Source organism: Oryzias latipes, chromosome 17 (genome assembly GCF_002234675.1).
Source record: "Oryzias latipes chromosome 17, ASM223467v1".
NCBI classification, from domain to species: domain Eukaryota; kingdom Metazoa; phylum Chordata; class Actinopteri; order Beloniformes; family Adrianichthyidae; genus Oryzias; species Oryzias latipes.
In genome coordinates, this window is record NC_019875.2 from 3,049,350 (window position 1) to 3,066,993 (window position 17,644).

The 17,644-nt window shown below is 42.6% G+C and overlaps 2 protein-coding genes across 3 annotated transcripts; both read right to left on the minus strand.

Moving 5' to 3' along the window:
• Window positions 1-1,918: 1,918 nt before the first annotated feature.
• LOC111949073 (zinc finger protein 865-like) lies at window positions 1,919-11,487 on the minus strand. Its single transcript, XM_023965299.1, has 4 exons — window positions 10,907-11,487; window positions 8,885-9,421; window positions 4,805-5,539; window positions 1,919-4,301 (listed from the first exon to the last, which is right to left on the minus strand). The coding sequence occupies exons 1-4, from the start codon at window positions 11,142-11,144 to the stop codon at window positions 3,532-3,534; spliced, it is 2,280 nt and encodes a 759-aa protein (XP_023821067.1). The 5' UTR covers window positions 11,145-11,487; the 3' UTR covers window positions 1,919-3,531.
• Window positions 11,488-12,819: 1,332 nt separating this feature from the next.
• Window positions 12,820-16,964, minus strand: LOC111949074 (zinc finger protein 436-like). Of its 2 annotated transcripts, XM_023965302.1 has the most exons (3): window positions 16,310-16,964; window positions 14,679-14,905; window positions 12,820-14,575 (listed from the first exon to the last, which is right to left on the minus strand). In XM_023965302.1, exons 1-3 carry the CDS (start codon window positions 16,578-16,580, stop codon window positions 14,528-14,530), a joined length of 546 nt encoding a protein of 181 aa, XP_023821070.1. In that variant the 5' UTR covers window positions 16,581-16,964; the 3' UTR covers window positions 12,820-14,527. The 2 variants fall into 2 exon arrangements, with proteins under 2 accessions (XP_023821070.1, XP_023821069.1); XM_023965301.1 differs by having other exon boundaries at window positions 12,820-14,905; window positions 16,310-16,958.
• Window positions 16,965-17,644: the final 680 nt, after the last annotated feature.

The following is a 17,644-nucleotide window of genomic DNA, read 5'->3' on the forward strand; positions in this document are numbered from 1 at the left end:
AGAGGTGTGTTGGGGGTGCGCATTAATGTCTGATATACAGAGTGAAGGAGAACTGTGATAAAAGAGGGTTTCCCCCAGATGAGCTGTGAATGATTCTTTATTAACCCGCTCTGGAGGCTCTGAGGGTCCGAACAGGGAAGTGAACCTCGAAGAAAGATCCGCCTTCTCATCTCTCATCTACTTCCTCTCCTTCTCTTCTCTGTTTTTGATCATTTATTTATCATTCAGTTCTCCGTGCCACTGCTTGGTGCAGTGCAATTCCTGTATTGTCCCTCTTTCCCACTCCCCTCCGGGGAGATGGTGATTCCGGATTCCGTGCTCCTATACTAGGCCATGGACCTTGTCTCTGCTCCTGCACTTGGCTGTGGACCCTACCTCTGGCTCGTCTTGCGCTCCCAGCCGTCCCCCAGCTCCAGAACTAAGCTAATTCTTCTCTAAAGGCCCGTACACACCGGGACGAATTTCGCGCGCGATTTTCGCCGACGTTTAACGCCTCGTGACTAAACAAAGGGCACCAATGAGAGTGTGCACACTGACGCGAAAAAACGCCACGGGTCAAAGCGTCACTTTTAAAAAAACGCCTCGGGTTCGTTTTTTTTTTTTTGACGCGTCGCGTCGAAATCTATTCGACCAATGAGAATGGCGCTTTTGCCCACGTGTCTGGAGCTTCTGAAGTTACAGTAAAACAAAACTTGGGGGCGCTCAAACACAAAACTGCCTTGCTGAACACACATACCAGCGAAGAAGTTAGATGCCAAGTAGCGTCTACACTGCTGCGAAGAAATAATGACGGACATTCTTAAATATCCCCGAACCAAGCACCAGTTGGAGCTACTGATGCTTGAAATATTCATGTTTTCTTTGTATTATTCTGACAAGCGCGTAAATACTTGCTCTCTTCTTCTGAGTGAAAAGCGACTTTAAGAAGCGTAAAGTTGCGCAGCGCCACCTTGTGTACAGGAGTATTTCTGTTTACATTAAGCGCCATCTAATGTCAGGGAATGAAATTGCATGTTCGCTCGGCTCATCGTCAGCGAAAATCACCTGGGTGTGAACACAAAAAACGTGGCGAAAAACGCTGGCGAATAACGCCTGGCGAATATTTGTCCCGGTGTGTACGGGCCTTAAGAGTTCTGGTACAGCGCCCGTCCGTCCTGGGGTAGGATCCCCCCCTTCATGTGGATATGCCTGAGGTTTCTTCTTTTTTCTGGAATCCGTTCTTCCTTAATGCGAAAGAGGATCTAAGGGCAGGGGTGCCCAGTTTAGTTTATTCTGTTTAGTTTAGTTTAGCCATTATCTATTGAATTCTATGACTATTGTTGTAATATTGTAACGCTCAAAAAACATTTACTAGGTCTTCTGATTGATACATCACCAAGGGGGTTCCTCACCTTGACATTTAAGCCAAACAAACCCAGATACACCCAAACAAAATAAACCAGCCACTATATCTGGTAGTCACAAAACGGCTTTTTATAATGAACAGAAACTGAAATTGTCTTTGACAGACCTTTGTCCAGCAAAACCCAGAAGAATGACAAAATATACCCAAAGAAAACACCCTAATAAATAAACGTCCTTTTTCCCGTGACAAACAAACCCGCTGAAAAAGAAGAAACAAAAAAAAAAAAAAAAAAGAGTCAATAGTTCTCCGTCCGCTCCTGATATGATGCAAAGAAAAAATATTTGAATAATCCGTTTGGAAAAAAGTTCCTCAGAAAAACAAAAAAAGTCTCAATCTTCGCATGGTACCATCCAAAAAATGAGTATTAATATGATATTAGTAAATGAACACATTCACTTTTTTGTCATTTCTCTTTATTCCTTTGTGTTATTTAGGAGTGTTAGACATCAAATTAAATCAACTTTGGTTTTAATGCAGTTCAACACTGTAGTATGAAAAAACTGAAACAAACTCTTTGTTTTATAGTTTATTAAAGAAAGTACAAAAAGAACAAACTGTGAAGTCCGGGCACTTTGGATAATTATTGTTTGATTCATGAAAAATGTTGTAAAAACAGAGATTCAAAACCAGACATACATCTTAAAACATGTAATGGCGATTTATGAGCTTTAATCCTGTGATCTTTGGAATTAAATGTCTCACCTGTGTCGTAAGTTTCCACAGCGTAACATGACAGACGTCAAGTTTTACTGTAGAAGATTAAAATAGGATTTCCCTCATGAAATACTTTTACATCACAAACGGGAGAGAGCCTTATGATCATACTCATCTTTGAACACATTTGGCTAAACATAAGAATGTAGAAACCACTGTCACTTTGATATTTGACAAATTTCTTATCCAGACTACATTTCTGTAAAAAGAAAAAAGGAGGACTAAAGGTTAAAATCAGTGTAAATGAAAAATAACGTGTATTTCATTAGTGTGTCCTAATAAGAATACTAATGTGTAATAAATGCATATTAATAGGTCTGTGGATGGTGATGCTTTATTCGTTTCCTAGTTTTACCCCAATAGATTTGAAGTAAAACCATCAAGATGCAAATAAAGTTCAGATTTAAAACACATTTCAACTCTGAGGAGTTTCTAAAACTATATATTTAGAAGTTTAGATATAAGTTTATACACACAAACACAATTTAATTTGGTAAAAAAAAAAAACGAACAAAAAAATTCTGAAATTGAATTGTTCGATTAAGGCACAAATTTAGCCTTTAAAGACCTCACGTCTTTGAACATTATTCAAGCTCGAATATCTTAAAGTGTTCTTTAAGTTCTTAACATGTCATTTTAATATCTTTTTAAGTGAATCATAGGTACAAGAACACATTTTAGTGCTATAATTAAACGTACATAAATAATCATGTGACTCCTGTAACTTTTGCTTCAGATCCTTTGAAATCAAACGTCTCACCTCTCCCCCTAGCGGCTAGTTTTAGTTACTGCAGGGAAGAGACGTTGATGACAGGAGCCCTGCAGACCAAATAAGAAATAAAGCTGTCATGAAGACAAAAATACCTTACTGCTAGAATTTCAGCCTGAATGTCTCATTTCAAATCCATTAGGGATGTAAACACAAAACCATTTATTTACTGTGCCATTTTACATATTTACATATAGAACTGTGGACATTGTAGTTCAGATGATGCACATTTTAAAAGCACGGTTAGCTTTTAAAGAAAATGCTTAAATTTCTTAAAAGAAAGAAAATAAAATGATCTTTTAATGTGGATTAACTGTTTTAAATATTAAAGAATAAAAAAATGTAATAAATAAAATTAGTGTACCATTGAAATAATAACTTTATCCACAATTAGGGCTTAAATAACAGCAAAACCTTGCTTTTAAACATTCTTTTGAAAACAGTCACGTATGTGTGAAGGACACAGTCAACACACAGTGAGTATTATAACTCAGAACAGTCCGTTTTTGTTTTTCACAGTAAACACGTCCATCCACGTCTTTGAAACCCGTTTTTTTTTTTTTTTCACGTTGCCATCTTCAAAGCGAAGGCAGAATGCACCACATTGGTTGATTTTTCTCATTGTAGAAATGCAGCCGTGACTTCACTTCACATGCAGTTTCAGGTGCAGTTTCAGGATGCTCATCTGGTTAAAGGCTTTCCCACAGATGTCGCAGATGAAGGCCTTCTCTAGTAATCTCTCACACTGGTGTTCCTGCAACGCACCAAACTCATCAAAGCTTTGGCCACAACTCGCACATATGAAATTGTTTTGTCCGGCAGCATCGCGGCCACAGCTGTCCTCCTGATTGGCTGAAGCAGAAACATTAAAGTTCAGAAAGTTTCTTTCATATGTCCGTCTAACATCAGAACCGTAATCGTTCCCGGCTGCCTGGTGAGGCACAGTTACGTCACAGTTTCTGGGCAGGATCCTCATTGAGTGATGACCTTGTTGCATCACGTCCTCCTTCAGTCTGCTGCCCATAAAGCCCAGATCTGGAACAGCTGACGGGCATCCCTGCTGCTCCCCGGCTGCTCCTGCCGCCGAGCTGGAGGGAAGCTCGCCGTCTCGTAGAAACACACAGACGGATCCATCTGCAGATTCAGGATTTCTGTCTACTGGGGACATCCAAAGCTGACTGTTGTCTGCGGCGTCGTCCGTCCTGATCCGTCTGAGAGGGGAGAAATCTTCTCTGCTGGGCTTCATCTCCGGCCCTGCAGAGTCCTCCTGAAGTGCCTCGGGGCCGGCGTTGCCTGCAAACAGTTCCTCCTCAGCTGCTGCTTGATTGCTGCTCTCCATAAAATTCTCCAGAAGCTGATGATCTGGCATGGAGAAGACCAGGTGATGTGGCTCTGACACGTCTGGGATTTCCCCTGTTTGAACAAAAAAAAGGTGAACGTTAGAAAACGCGGCTCTGTACGTTCAGCAGTGCCGTTAAAGACCCCCTTTTGGTGCTTTTAACATGTACTTTGGGCGTTTTTGTGATGACGGAGGACAAATATGAGACGGATAAGATCAAAACTGCATTTCTGAGTATTTTTTCTGTTCAAATTGTTATGAATCAGGAACGGATGAAAAAATGAGGTCTGAAATAGATCATATTGGTTCTGTAGAAAAATACTCCGTGTACGTCTTTGTTTTCCTCGCCAGAGCTGGAATCTGGATCCAAACTGCATGACTGGACAGCTCTGCTGTGCCTGTGGGAGAACAGATGACTAAAACGTTGGCTAAAAACGGCCTAATCATAATCAACAGACCACTGGGAAAGCTTTGAAAAGAGTTTAGGAGATGATGGGAGTTGAGTGGGTCTTTAAAGACAAACGTAAAGAGCAGGATGACACTACATGTGCCTCAACACAATCTTCTGAGCTCCTACCGTTCCTGTGCGTCTTCATGTGGCTTTTCAGGCTGCTCTTCTGGTTGAAGCACCTCCCACAGATGTGGCAGCCGTACGGCTTCTCGCCGGTGTGAATCCGGAGGTGTCTTTCCAAGTGACCGGTCCGCTCAAAGATTTTGCCGCAGTACGGACAGGTGAAGCTTTTTTTTGGTTTGATCAGCTGAAAAGACCTGTTCTTCCTCAGTTGGTGGGCCTCCGCCGCCGCCGCCGCCGCCGCCTCGCTCGCCATCAGATGAGTTTCTGACGGGCCGTAGGAGCTTTGACAGATGTCGCTCGATTTCAGATTCTCTAGTCCTTCTCCTGGGAAAGAGAACCTGCTGCAAGAAGCTTCAGGTTGTGTTTGGGCTAAAGCAGGAAAGGAACTGGCATTCTGGGAGGAGTTGCTGGGGAATTCTGTGCTGCTGGGCTCCCGGGGGCTTTGGGAGCTGGGCATCCACAGGGTGTCGTCTCTCTCCAGCGTTGGGGGATTCTCCTCGAGGTTTTCGGCTCCGTCCGTCGCCTCCTCCTGTCCCTGCTGAGGCAGAGGTATGTGCTCCTCCACGGGCTCACATTTGACTTGTACCGACGTTGGCAGGACTTCCTCTCTTTTGACTTGGATGTCTTCAGTCCTCTCTGGACTTTCTCCTCTGGGGGGACACGCGTCAGAGCCCCGGGTCACCTCGGGGTTCTGGTTTGTCTGACACACTTGGATCTCTCTCGGTTTAGACTGAATACCTGTTAATCCAGGAAAAAGAAGCATTTATCCCAGGTAACTCAAACACTGACTTGGAATTTAAAGAACATGACTTGAACAACAAAATCTTCAATAAAACCAGATAAAACAGGACTGTAAAGATGGTATGTTAGACTGCACAGCGTTTTGAAGCATCATTTCTCTGATGGCTTTCTCCTCATTGACTCTAAAAGTCTTCTCTAGAGGCATCTTTCAGTTCCTTACCCAGATTTTCTTCAGGAGTTAGATCAGAACAGACCAATGTTTGGCTCTTTGTCCTCCTCATATGTTTTAGCTGTTTTGAGTCCAGTTTGACTCAAGATCTTTTTTTTTCTGTAGATAGCACATCTGGCTCCAGATGTGCAGTTTGCCTCCACAGAAGGGGGGGGGGGGGGGGCAACAATTCATTTTAACAACCATTCGAATCATTTTGATTTTGGTTCAGTTGGAACGATCCGAATCACTGACCTAAAATGGATCCAGGACATCCTCGGCCAGTGTGACTCACAGAGAAATAGCCGTTTTCCAGATTTCTTGGATTTCTTTCAAGATCATCAAGTGTCAATAAAATTTGTGTGAAAAAAAAACAAGTAAACAAGAATTAATGGCAAATCCATTTACGAGGGATGCAATCTTTTGATGTTGTTTTTATGCTACATGTATAGTTAAATAAACCATACCTCAATCCATATGCTATTTTCTAATCACTGGTTTATTTCTTTTTTTATTAGTATAGGTGGATTTTATTTGATTCTGCCTCAGAAAGATTGATTGATCTGCCTCCTAGGAATATGATCGATTCATTGATTGATCAATTGTTGCCCCCCTAATCAATAGTCTTGAGCCATGAGATCAAAGACCCACATGAAACCAAGGAAACCTTTTAACAAACAAATGTTAAAAGGTCCAACTTTGTTCATGTCACCTGCAGACTTTAGGCAGATTTTGGCGTCTTACTGTTGCCAATTTACCATCAGAAGTTATTTTCTGCTGCAAACCCAAACTAAACAACATTTATAGACGCGCTCTGAAGAAAATGATGCATTTGTTGCTTTTAACATGTTTTTTTCTGACGACAGAGGACATCAATTAAGAAAATGAAGCTTTAAACTTCATTTTGGGGTATTTGTGTATTCAGATTGTTGTAAACCAGGAGCAGATGAAAACCTTTGGTTGGAAAAGCAGCTGGTCACATCCACCCAAACGAAGGTCGACCCGGACGGGTGCTGCAGCTTTTTGGGGCGTCTGGGCCCGTTGAGGGTCGTAGAAGAGCTGCTGCAGTGCAAACCTCTACGGTGCACACAGGTGGCCCCCCCAAGAGACGGGAATATTGTAGGTGACTTGGTGAGCTTGGTGTGTTTTCTACAGGCGTGCTGTGGGCAACAGGTTGTACACCGCAACAGGTGGAGTAAGTGAGATGCAGCCGTGTCGTATAGATTTCCTTTTTTCAACCCCCCAATCGTGCAGACTGCACAATGACCCCCTGTCTTTAGCTGTTTGTGTGCAGCCTGACTTTTAGATATTAGACAATCAGTGTGTAGTTAGTGCGTTTCACATGCACATCCTAAGCGTGCAGCATGTGCGTAAGAGGTCAGCACTCGCACTTTACTGATGACAAGAGTGTGGCGTAAGAGTAACGCACAGCAGCTTCTATTATCCTCACACATTCATGACACGTGAATAGATCCACAATAATTGTACGCTCTGTTTTCATGACGCCCCATGAGACGGACGCACACGCCTCTAAGGAAGTGCCAGACACGTGCACTTCCTTTAAATGTGAAGGAATTTTGAATGAACTCCTGCCGCTCTGCAGAAATTACGTCCTAGAAAGCGACACAGGGTTTTTGATTTTGGCCAAAAATCGGCACAATCTTAATGAAGCCAGCTGGGAATATTTTGAAAATAGATCATAAGATGATTGAAGTGGGACTTGAAAGACCACTGGGAGGCGTTTTAAAATAGATCAGAAGTGGGGCTTTAAAGAAACAGTCTTGGCCTGTGGTTGATTTGGAGGCAGGCTGGTTTTTTGGCAGATCAGACAGAAGCTGTAGTGGAAGGATTTTCAAATCCTCGGTATTTCCCTTCAGGCCGCTGAAGAATGAATTCTGTTTTGTGCTGCCTGTGACAAGAACAAAGACACACCCAATGATATGCAAATGAGCGAAACACGCCAAGCTGGAAGGTCATGAGGCGAGGAGATTTAGACATTCACCTATAACGGGGGGGTGGCAGGATGCCCCCAACCCCAAACATCCGAGACTGCTAACCCACAAATCTGAGAACTCCCATAGGCCTCTCTGCTGAAGGCCTCAGCGCCCTGATTGGTAGATGGCTAAAGCCCCACACTGATTGTCTTCTGATCTATTTTCAAAGCATTCCTAGTGGTCTTTTAATCAGGATTATGCTGTTTTAAACAAAATCAACTACATTAACGGTGCAACAAAAATGGCAGTAATACTGGATCTATCCAGCTGAACAGTTCTGATCCAGATTCCAGCTCAGACGAGGAGAACAAAGACGTTCATGGATCTGTTTGTCTGCAGGTGGATGATCAGAATGGAGAGGAGCAGAGAGCTTAAGGCCCACCGATTTTAGCTTCTACATCACACCTACAAGCTTTTTCCAACAGTATTTTTTCAGCTGCTGATTCAAAACAATTTAAATAAAAAAAAAAAAAAAAAATCAGAAACGAAAATTTAATCTTAATTTTCTTTTTCCATCTTCTTCCGCTCATCCGGGACCGGATTGCGGGGGCAGCAGTCTAAGCAGAGAGCCCAGACTTCCCTCACCCCGGCCACTTCCTCCAGCTCCTCTGGGAGGATCCAGAGGCGTTCCCAGGCCAGCTGAGAGACGTGGCCTCTCCAACGTGTCTTCCCCGGGGCCTCCGTCCAGTGGGACATGCCCGGAACACCTCTCCAGGGAAGCGTCAAGGGGGCATCCGGACTAGATGCCTGAGCCACCTCAACTGGCTCCTCTGGATGTGGAGGAGAAGCGGTTCTACTCCGAGCTCTCCGAGGGTGACCGAGCTTCTCCCCCTATCTCTAAGGGAGCACAAAGTCAGCCCACAGAGGAAGCTCATTTCATATTCGGGACCTTGTTCTTCCGGTCATGACCCAGAGCTCAGACCATAGGTGAGTATTGGACCGAAGATTGACCGGTAAATTGAGAGCTTTGCTTCTTTATAAATGTCCTCCATCATGAAAGAATGCCACAAGGACATGTTAAAAACACAACTTTCATTAGAGTGGGTCTATGACTGACATTTCCTGAGAGGAAGCATCAACACACCTGCACCTCACTCCTGGTCAAAGATAAACCTTCTACACAGTCTGTGTTTTACTTACATCGATTGTGAATCTTGGTGTGCTCCTTCAGGCTGCATTTCTGATTGAACCGCTTTCCGCAGACATCACAGAGGTACGGTTTCTCCCCTGTGTGAATCCTCTTATGTCTCTCCAGGTGCCCGGAGCGCTCAAAATATTTGCCACAGTACGGACAAAGAAATCCTTTCTTAAACATCAGCCTCTTGACCGACGTTCTCCGCGCCGCTGCGTTTCGATGCTGGCTGAAACTCAGCAGCCCGCGGCTGAACGGGTTCGGCGGAAACCCGTCAGAGCCGCTGCAGGACACGTCCAATCCTCGGTTAAAAGAGGACGCAGGAGGGCACGGCAAAGCCAAGGGATCTGAGCTTCTGCACGCCGTCTCGTGTCTCCAGGGCCCACCTTCATGCAGAAATCCCCCCGTCGGCTTGTCGGGGTTCCTTCTACTCTCCTCGCCTCCCCCTTCCATGGGCTCAGTCTTCACCGAAACCTGAGGAGCAGGCGAGGTGCTGTAGCTGTCATCAGGAAATGTACTCCCATCGCCAAAACAGCTTTGACTTTCTGTTGGAAAAAGCAGAGATCAGGGCTGTGCAGAGAGGAAGGTGTGAATGCTGACGGATGCTGAAGCAGAAATAGATGCCAACGCCGACGAGAAATTCACTTTATGCTCATTTAAAAGAAGTTGGAACATTTTGAAGAAAGAAAATGATCAAATGAAAAGTTGGTACAATGATAGAAAAATGCTTAAATAAAACTGTAATAGTGAAAAGGATATTTAGAAGTACATAAGAACAAATAAAATTGGTTAAAGCTGTTAACAGTTTTGATCCTGGTTTGAGGATGGATGTAAATCATTTTGGCGAAGTCTAAATCCTTTAAAGTCCCACTCCAACCCTCATTCCAAATGACCTATTAGTTATGATGGTGCCCTTTTTAGCCAAATTCCAAAAACCTGTGTCATTTTCTACGAAGCAGCAGGACATCATTAGAAATTCACCCCTAAATTTTGGGCGGAGTGAGCCCGTCCCATTTCCCATCATCCATCTGTTTAGCCGCTCTCCTGCTAGCTTACGGCCCCTCACACCCCCAACCCAACATTACCGCAGTAAAAAGGCGAAAACTATTGGAGTTATCCCGCCCTACAGTTCTGATCCATATTCCAGCTCAGATGAGGAAAACAAAGATGTTCATGGATCTGAGTGTCTGCAGATGGATGCATCAGAATGGAGCAGGAACACTGTGGCCCACCCAGCATATTTTCTGTCACAAATAAGATCTTTTTTTAACTGCAAATTCTTGATTCACAACGGTTTCAATAAAAACAATACCCAGAAAAGCTTTTTTACACTTATTTCTTTTATAAATGTCGTTTTGAATATTTAATAATTAGCAGATTGATCACTAATTTTCTTCAGACACTTGTGGTAATCCGCTCTGTAAATTCTGATGCACATTAACCTCATTGGGAAAAGTCCTTCCTGCAGACAAAACAGCTGTGATTCATCAGAGCATTTCCAGAAACGCTGGGTTTTCCTGCTTAACCCTTGTGCTATCCTATGACCCCACCCTTACATTGATGAGTTATCCCTACCATGACAAAAGTGGATAAAGGTGGAGAGGAGTTTACGGTGGCCCAGAAGGGTCACAACACATTAACTCACCACACAACACATTAATTTACCACACAACACATTAACTCACAAGACAATGTGTTGTGTTGTGACCCTTCTGGGCCACCGTAGGATTTCATGTAATCCATGGACACCAGTGAAGATCACAAATCATTGAAGAAAAAAGGTTCAGAGCACTGTCTAGTGGGTCTAGATGACCCAACTCCCAATGTTAAAGTGCCTAGGATAGCACAAGGGTTAGACAAACTGCAATGTGGTTTCCGTTTATTTATTCTGTTGATGAAAGGAATAAATAAGGGAAGGCTAAAACAATGTTTTGTTAAATTTCTAACATCTTGACTTGACCTACACTGTGATTTAACAGTAACGCTTGAAGGTGACCCAGGTTGTTTGGGATTTTGAACCGGCAGCTCACCGTTTCTGCAGCGGGGCTCGGGACGCAGGGTCCCCGGCTTCCGAGCGGCTCCCAGCTCGCTGTGCAGGACCTGGACGCTGCGCTTCAGCTTCTGGATCTCGTCCTCTCGGTGGCACATCTCCATCCGCAGCGCCGCGATGCCATCCTCCACCACCTTAGAGATCTCTGCCACGGCTGCTTTTGACAGGGCGTCAACGACGGAGGCGATCTGCGCGCGCAGGGCGACGACGGTCAGCATGATCCCGGAGGGACGGAGCGGGTCACTGACGGAGACGGGCTACAAAGAAGACGGGGGAGCTGCAGGGTCCGCGCGGCGCTGCCAGCTTCTCGAACCAGACCGACACCGAAGGAGCGAAGCTCTCCCCATCTGCTCTGCGTGGCTGCTCACGTACCTCGATTTTAGCTAGCAACGTAAATAGTTTGTTTAATAGAAATAGGTGAATAAACAACGCAAGCTTTGGTTTTACGGAAGTGATGTCATAGAAGCTTAGTGAAACGTCACTTCCGCTGCAGGAGCAGCCAATCACAAACCCCCTAAATTGATAACCGCCAATCAGAGCAAAGTTCTTTTTCTGCTTTGCCTGTTTTGTCCAGACTTTTCACATGAACACAAAAAGCCAAACGTTGCATGGGAGTAATCAGATTACTTTAGAATGCATATCAGATCGATATGAAGAAATATGGCTATTAAGATAGGATAGGACTTTATTGATCCATTGATCCTGTAACCGAGTTGTTACAGCAGCCAAACAAGAAATATACCAGTTAGAAAAACAAAGAGAAAAGACCAAAGTAGTGAAAAATGGTGGTAAAAGTACACATCATAAATAAATAAGTAAATACAGCAGCAATTTCAGCAATGCTATACGGTGTTATTGTACAGTATAACTGCTGTTGGGACAAAGGTATGGAGCCCACCAATGGCTAGTGGTTAAAAAGAAAAAAAAAAATCTGATAATCCGTGCGCACGGATTAGTAAACCGTGCACATGGATTACTAAATGGTGCTCACAGACTGCTAAACCGTGGCACGGATAAATAAATCGTGCTTGTACTGTTGCGCAATCGTGACCACACACACATTACATAACAATAATAAAAGCCTGTCTAGAAGATCATGTCGCTCTATGTTGGAGCTTTGTATACAACAGGAACTCCAAGGGAACTCCAATTTCTTCTTCTATGGTGTGACGTCATCATTAGTCGCAGGCCATCGAACACAACCTGCGTCGAATGATGACGCCACACCATAGAAGAACAGTAACAGATAACTTTTAAAAATCATGCACGGTTAGTTTTATATTACAACTTGCAATCCTTACCAGCTTTCACCAGAGAGACTGGAACCAGCACCTGCCCATGTGTTATGGGCTTATCGCACTGCTGTTCAGGAGTCCAGTCAGTGCACCCCAGCAGCCCGGATGTTTGCAAGGGAGCTACGAACATCAGTGGAGTTGGTGTTTGGGGCTCCACCTCAACCTGAGATTGCGGGTGGCCCTGAACTGGATTATTTGCGGCGGACATGCCCTCATTGCTGCAGTCACTTTGCTTAACCCTTGTGCTATCCTATGACCCCCCCCCCCCCCCCCCCTCCATTGACGTGTTCTTCCTACCATGACAAAGGTGGATAAAGGTGGAAAGATTTCATGTAATCCATGGACACCAGTGAAGATCACAAATCATTGAAGAAAAAAGGTTCAGAGCACTGTCTAGTGGGTCTAAATGACCCCACTCCCACATTAAAGTGCCTAGGATAGCACAAAGGTTATAAAAAAAACATATATCATAGGTTGATTTGTGACTATTTCTTTTCCAGGTGTAGATATATGTGTCACTGCAACAGACTGGTGACCGGTTCAGGGTGAACAGGTGTGTCAATCAAATTTATCTTCAAAGTATTCAAGTTTACGCAACTAAAATGAAATGTAGATATTTTATTTAATTATACATGGATTGAATGAAGAGATTTTTTGAAAGCACAATTTGAAAATAAAATACCACAAAACTAGATTGTAAACAGCATGTACTATGACTTAGAACAATAGAGTTTAAGGGCCTATACCATGCAAAATCGACTTTTTGACCTTTTAAGTGTATTATAATGTTCTTTCCTCACAAAAAAACACCGCAAAGCGGTATTTTGATCCATTCAAGCATTTCTGAGTATTCCTCTAAAACCTGCTTTCTGAGCACCAGCCCCTCCTAATCCATGAAAACGAGCGGATTCTCACCATTGATGGTATAAGAACTGGACTGAACAACTCCTCCCCCCTCGCATTCCAAATAGGAAGTACCTGCTGGTCCAAAAAAGCTGAAATCCTATAGACTTCTATTGAGAAATAAATAGATTTTACTTAGTCATTATGTTTGTAAAGTTTGGATGCTTTGTTTTCGTGGGGGAAATGCAAACAGCTCTAGGGTGACATCATAAAATGGGCGGTGCCCACAAGGAGCAAAAGGCGGAGCCTTAGAGATCGAGTCATCTTACTTCCAGGTAGGAAAATGAGCTGAGAAAATAATTCATATTTCATAAATAACACCATTCTTTAGTGTGCCAAAGGTAATATATCATCATATAAATGGCTATAGTTTACTCTGAAAGGCTTAAGAAAAAGCATGATATAGGCCCTTGAACAGCTGATTTTCTTTTTTTGCTGGAGTTACAGAAAAGTATGTTTTTTTCCGTAACAGTTAATTTAAAACATAAAAAAGTATTTTACTGTTAAAGGACAAGTAGAATACATTCCTTTACTATAATTCTTACCCTTCCTGCAAATATGAACAGCTCATCGCTGCGGTGGAAAAGTCTGAAGGTGTCTTATATGCAGATTAACCAAAGTGACTAAAGTAACGTCTCCATCTTCATCCACTTAAAGTTTTCACTAAAGCAGGCCTCTTTTTAAGTAAAGCACTACATCTGTAAATGTAATTTATATAATGTGAAAACCTACGTGTCTGTTATCTGCAATAAATGTAAAAAATAACTACTAATGCATTTAAATGTCCAGAGTCTGTCAGTCCATCACTGCGACAGGAGCTTATGGTCGCTATCGTTCCTGCAGATGAATCTCTTGGTGTATTCGGAGGTTTGCCAGCACGGTGAAGCTTTTACCGCACTGCCTACAAACGTGCGGCTTCAGGCCGCTGTGGAACCGCTCGTGCCTCAGACAGTTGTCCTGCCTCGAAAACATCTTGCCACAGATTTTGCAGCTAAACGGCCGCTCACCCGTGTGCACACTCTGGTGCGTCTTAAGCCGGGTCTTCTGGGTAAAAGACTTCCCGCATTGGAGGCACCTAAAGGGTTTGGCGGTTTGGTGGGTGCTCTTGTGCTCCTCCAGCTGAGACAAGCGTGGGAAGTTTTTGTTGCACACTAAACACATGAAAAGCTTTGGACTGGTTCTCCACACAGTGCTGGGCTTTTTAGGCCGCAAGCCGTTTCTAATACTGAAACTGTTCTCTGTGTTCAGACCTAAAGCCCCTGCTGGCGCTCTCTGAGGCTGCAGCAAAGCAAAGGCAGCCCCCTCATTCAGTGTGACCGCTGAGTGTGACTCGGATCTGAACTGTTTGCCAGGAGCAGACGCAGGAAGATTACTGCCAGTGCAAATAGGATGCATCGGTACTTCTACGTTTGATGGGACAGAAAGGCAGTCAGTCCTTTTCTTTGTGCCATCTGCAAAGAAATTAAAGGAAGTTTCAGAGTCTCTGCATGCAGAATATTGCTCAACGCGTAACGGGGAAATCTGCATGTGTGGCTGAGTTGCAACAGAGCTTTCCTCTATCGTAGCAGGCCAGACTGAAGCACCTTGCCCCCCTGCAGGAAAACAAACGTCCGTTTGTGCGCCGTCTGTTGCTGTGTTGACGGGAAGTTCACCGTCTGCCTCTTGTTTGATGACCGGACTGAAGTTTTGGTTCTCATACATTCCATTCTGAGGCTCATGGAGGGAATCAGCAGGTTCTGATGCGGGGAACGCTGCGTCTGCTTCATGATCCTCCTTAATATCTGCAATCAAAAGGACAGCTTTTATATGTATTTGACAAACACTAAAACATCCATGCATTAGTCAGAAAGAAAAAGACACTAATGCTGCAACTTAAGTTATTTAATATGATCAGAAAAAGCTCCGGCTGCTGATCTTTTGGTAGTTTATTTTCACGTAACCAAACGAATTATCGTAAAAAACAAATGACACTTTTCAGAATACACCTTTACAGAAAGATTTACAAATTTAAAATACAGTGAAACAATATTCCAGTGTGCCCTCTGATTACATTTTAAGGAGTTGCTATTCCATTTTCAAAGTCTTTGCTCTGTTCCTCTGCTTCCAGCTTGTTCTATGGTTTCTTTCTCATAACACAAATTCTGCCCCACCTGACTGTTATGATCCAACGCATGAACAGCATGAACAGCATGCACAGTCAGTTTTTCAGTTCACCACAGGAGGTCAGCAAGAAGAGCCAAAAATTCAACACAAACAACATTTGCAAAACGGAAACAGCTTCAGACGCCATTCATGTTTCATAGCAAGTTGATTTAAAAGACACCTTTCATGTTCAAGGTTGCATGCAGTTTACATTGATATGCCCACACATAATTTAGAAGAAGCAAAAGAAGCATTAAAGGAAAGAAAGTGCGATGGCATTTTCTGCCAGACTGTAAAGATAGACGAGCTTATGAGATAAACATGAAACAGAAAAAAAAAAATCTAAAACCATACTATCATAATAAAGTCATAATAATAATAATAAAAATACAATACAAATAATAAATATACTATTTACTGATCAATATGTTTTTAAATGCATATTTAGTTACGATTCTATAAATATGAACAACCAAATGAAAGCATGAAAGTCTTTTTTTTAACTGACTTAACACAAAAAGTTAAATAAGTCAATAAAAACAAAACAGTATTAATCTAAAAAAATACATCAATTCAATGCACGATTAATAAAGCAGGTCTTCAGCTTCTTCTTTTTTTTAAATCTTCACTGTAGATGAAGTCCTCTGATCTTCAGGAAGACTGTTGCCAATTATTAAATAATGCCAATGTTTAGAGTTACAATATACATCTGCCCCAGATATTACTGTCTTTGTGTCACTTTAAAAGTGTGTTAATGGAAGAAGTTACACACACAAGATATGGCCTTTTTTTTTGCTAAAACACATTTGATTTTTACACCCTTGAAAGAAAATTACCAACAGGGTTAAATGAAAAAATAAAAATAATAATAAATATATACTTATTATGAAAAGTAATTGTGGTTGAACTACACTTACTAATTTTATATTTTAATTAGGTCTTTGGTGTTCCAGTTTTAAAGTTTTGATTTTGTGCAGTAAAGACTTTTATTACAGATTTACCATTTTTGGAAATGTGATTTTCTTTTTATGCTGACGCCTCACCTTCCAGCTGCAGCTGCCTCCTCCCCGCAGCTTCGTGCTGCTGTTTCTCCTCTCTAACTCGGCTTGCAGCTTCTTGAGCTTCCCGGAGCTCCGCTTCCTTCATCTTCAGGCTCCTCCGCAGCTCCTGGATCTCACTGTCCCTCCTCCGCACCTCCATTCGCAAAACCACGCTCCCTTCCTCCGCTAGCTTGGTGATCTCTGCCACCGCAGCTTTGGTCAGAACATCCATGATGGCTGCAACCTGCGTCCCGAACGCGGAGGTGAACGGCATCCCACCGAGAGACCGACTGACCGACCGACTGACCGGCCAGCGCACCAAACTTAGAGGAGAAACCCGAAAAAGGCTGGCGCTTCTGAACGATGTGTTTACTTCCGGAAATATAACGGCGGATGTGACGTCATAGTAGCGGAAGTAGAATTTCGAATTAATTTAATATAATCTTTTTTTTCTTTTTCTGAAGTACATTTAAAGATATTTATCACTAAATAGTTCCCTCGTGCAATTACTTTACTTTAATTATTTAGCTAACATTAGCGGTGCAATTAAAATGTCGGGCAATAATGGAGCAATCCAGTACAGTTTTGAGCCAAATGCCAGTTCATATGAGGAAAACAAAGATGAATGTGGATCAACAAGTGGATGCATCAGAATGGAGTGGAGCAGGGTGCCCGAGAGAGTAACACCAAGAGTATTTCCTGTGTCACAAATAAGGTCATTTTCAAACAGCAATTTTATATGCTCCTAATTCACAATGATTTGATTAACCCTTGTGCTATCCTAGGCACTTTAACATTGGGAGTTGGGTCATCTAGACCCACTAGACAGTGCTCTGAACCTTTTTTCTTCAATGATTTGTGATCTTCACTGGTGTCCATGGATTACATGAAATCTTTCCACTTTTATCCACCTTTGACATGGTAGGAATAATACGTCAATGTAAGGGTGGGGTCATCTAAGATAGCAGAAGGGATAAAGAAATACGCAGAAATGTTATCTTAAGTTTAATTTTCCCTAATACAGTATATGTCCTTCATCGTGAGAATTCCAAACCATTATATGTATGTATGGAGCATTTATTCTCACAGAAGAAAGGAGCTTAGCTTATATAGACTTCTAAGTACATTAAAACACGGCATTTAGCGAGATCTTGTCCTTTTCCTTCAGTTTCCCTTTGTATTTTTTCTTTTTATTTAAATCCCCATTTTCAACAAGGAGTGAAAAGGAATCTAAATGAAACAGATGGAATAAGCTGCATAACCTGCATCTGAAGAATCGTACCATAACTCCTTGTGCAAAAATAAAATCAACAATAAAAAGCTAAAGATCAAAAAACA

Coding starts and splice junctions, on each gene's coding strand:
- LOC111949074 (XM_023965301.1), bottom strand. CDS start 16,580: ATGCCGTTCACCTCCGCGTTCGGGACGCAGGTTGCAGCCATCATGGAT. Junction 14,906..16,309: donor GAGGCAGCTGCAGCTGGAAG/GTGAGGCGTCAG, acceptor TTTTGATTGCAG/ATATTAAGGAGGATCATGAA.
- LOC111949073 (XM_023965299.1), bottom strand. CDS start 11,144: ATGCTGACCGTCGTCGCCCTGCGCGCGCAGATCGCCTCCGTCGTTGAC. Junction 5,540..8,884: donor CACCAAGATTCACAATCGAT/GTAAGTAAAACA, acceptor CTGGATTAACAG/GTATTCAGTCTAAACCGAGA. Junction 4,302..4,804: donor CATGAAGACGCACAGGAACG/GTAGGAGCTCAG, acceptor TTGTTCAAACAG/GGGAAATCCCAGACGTGTCA.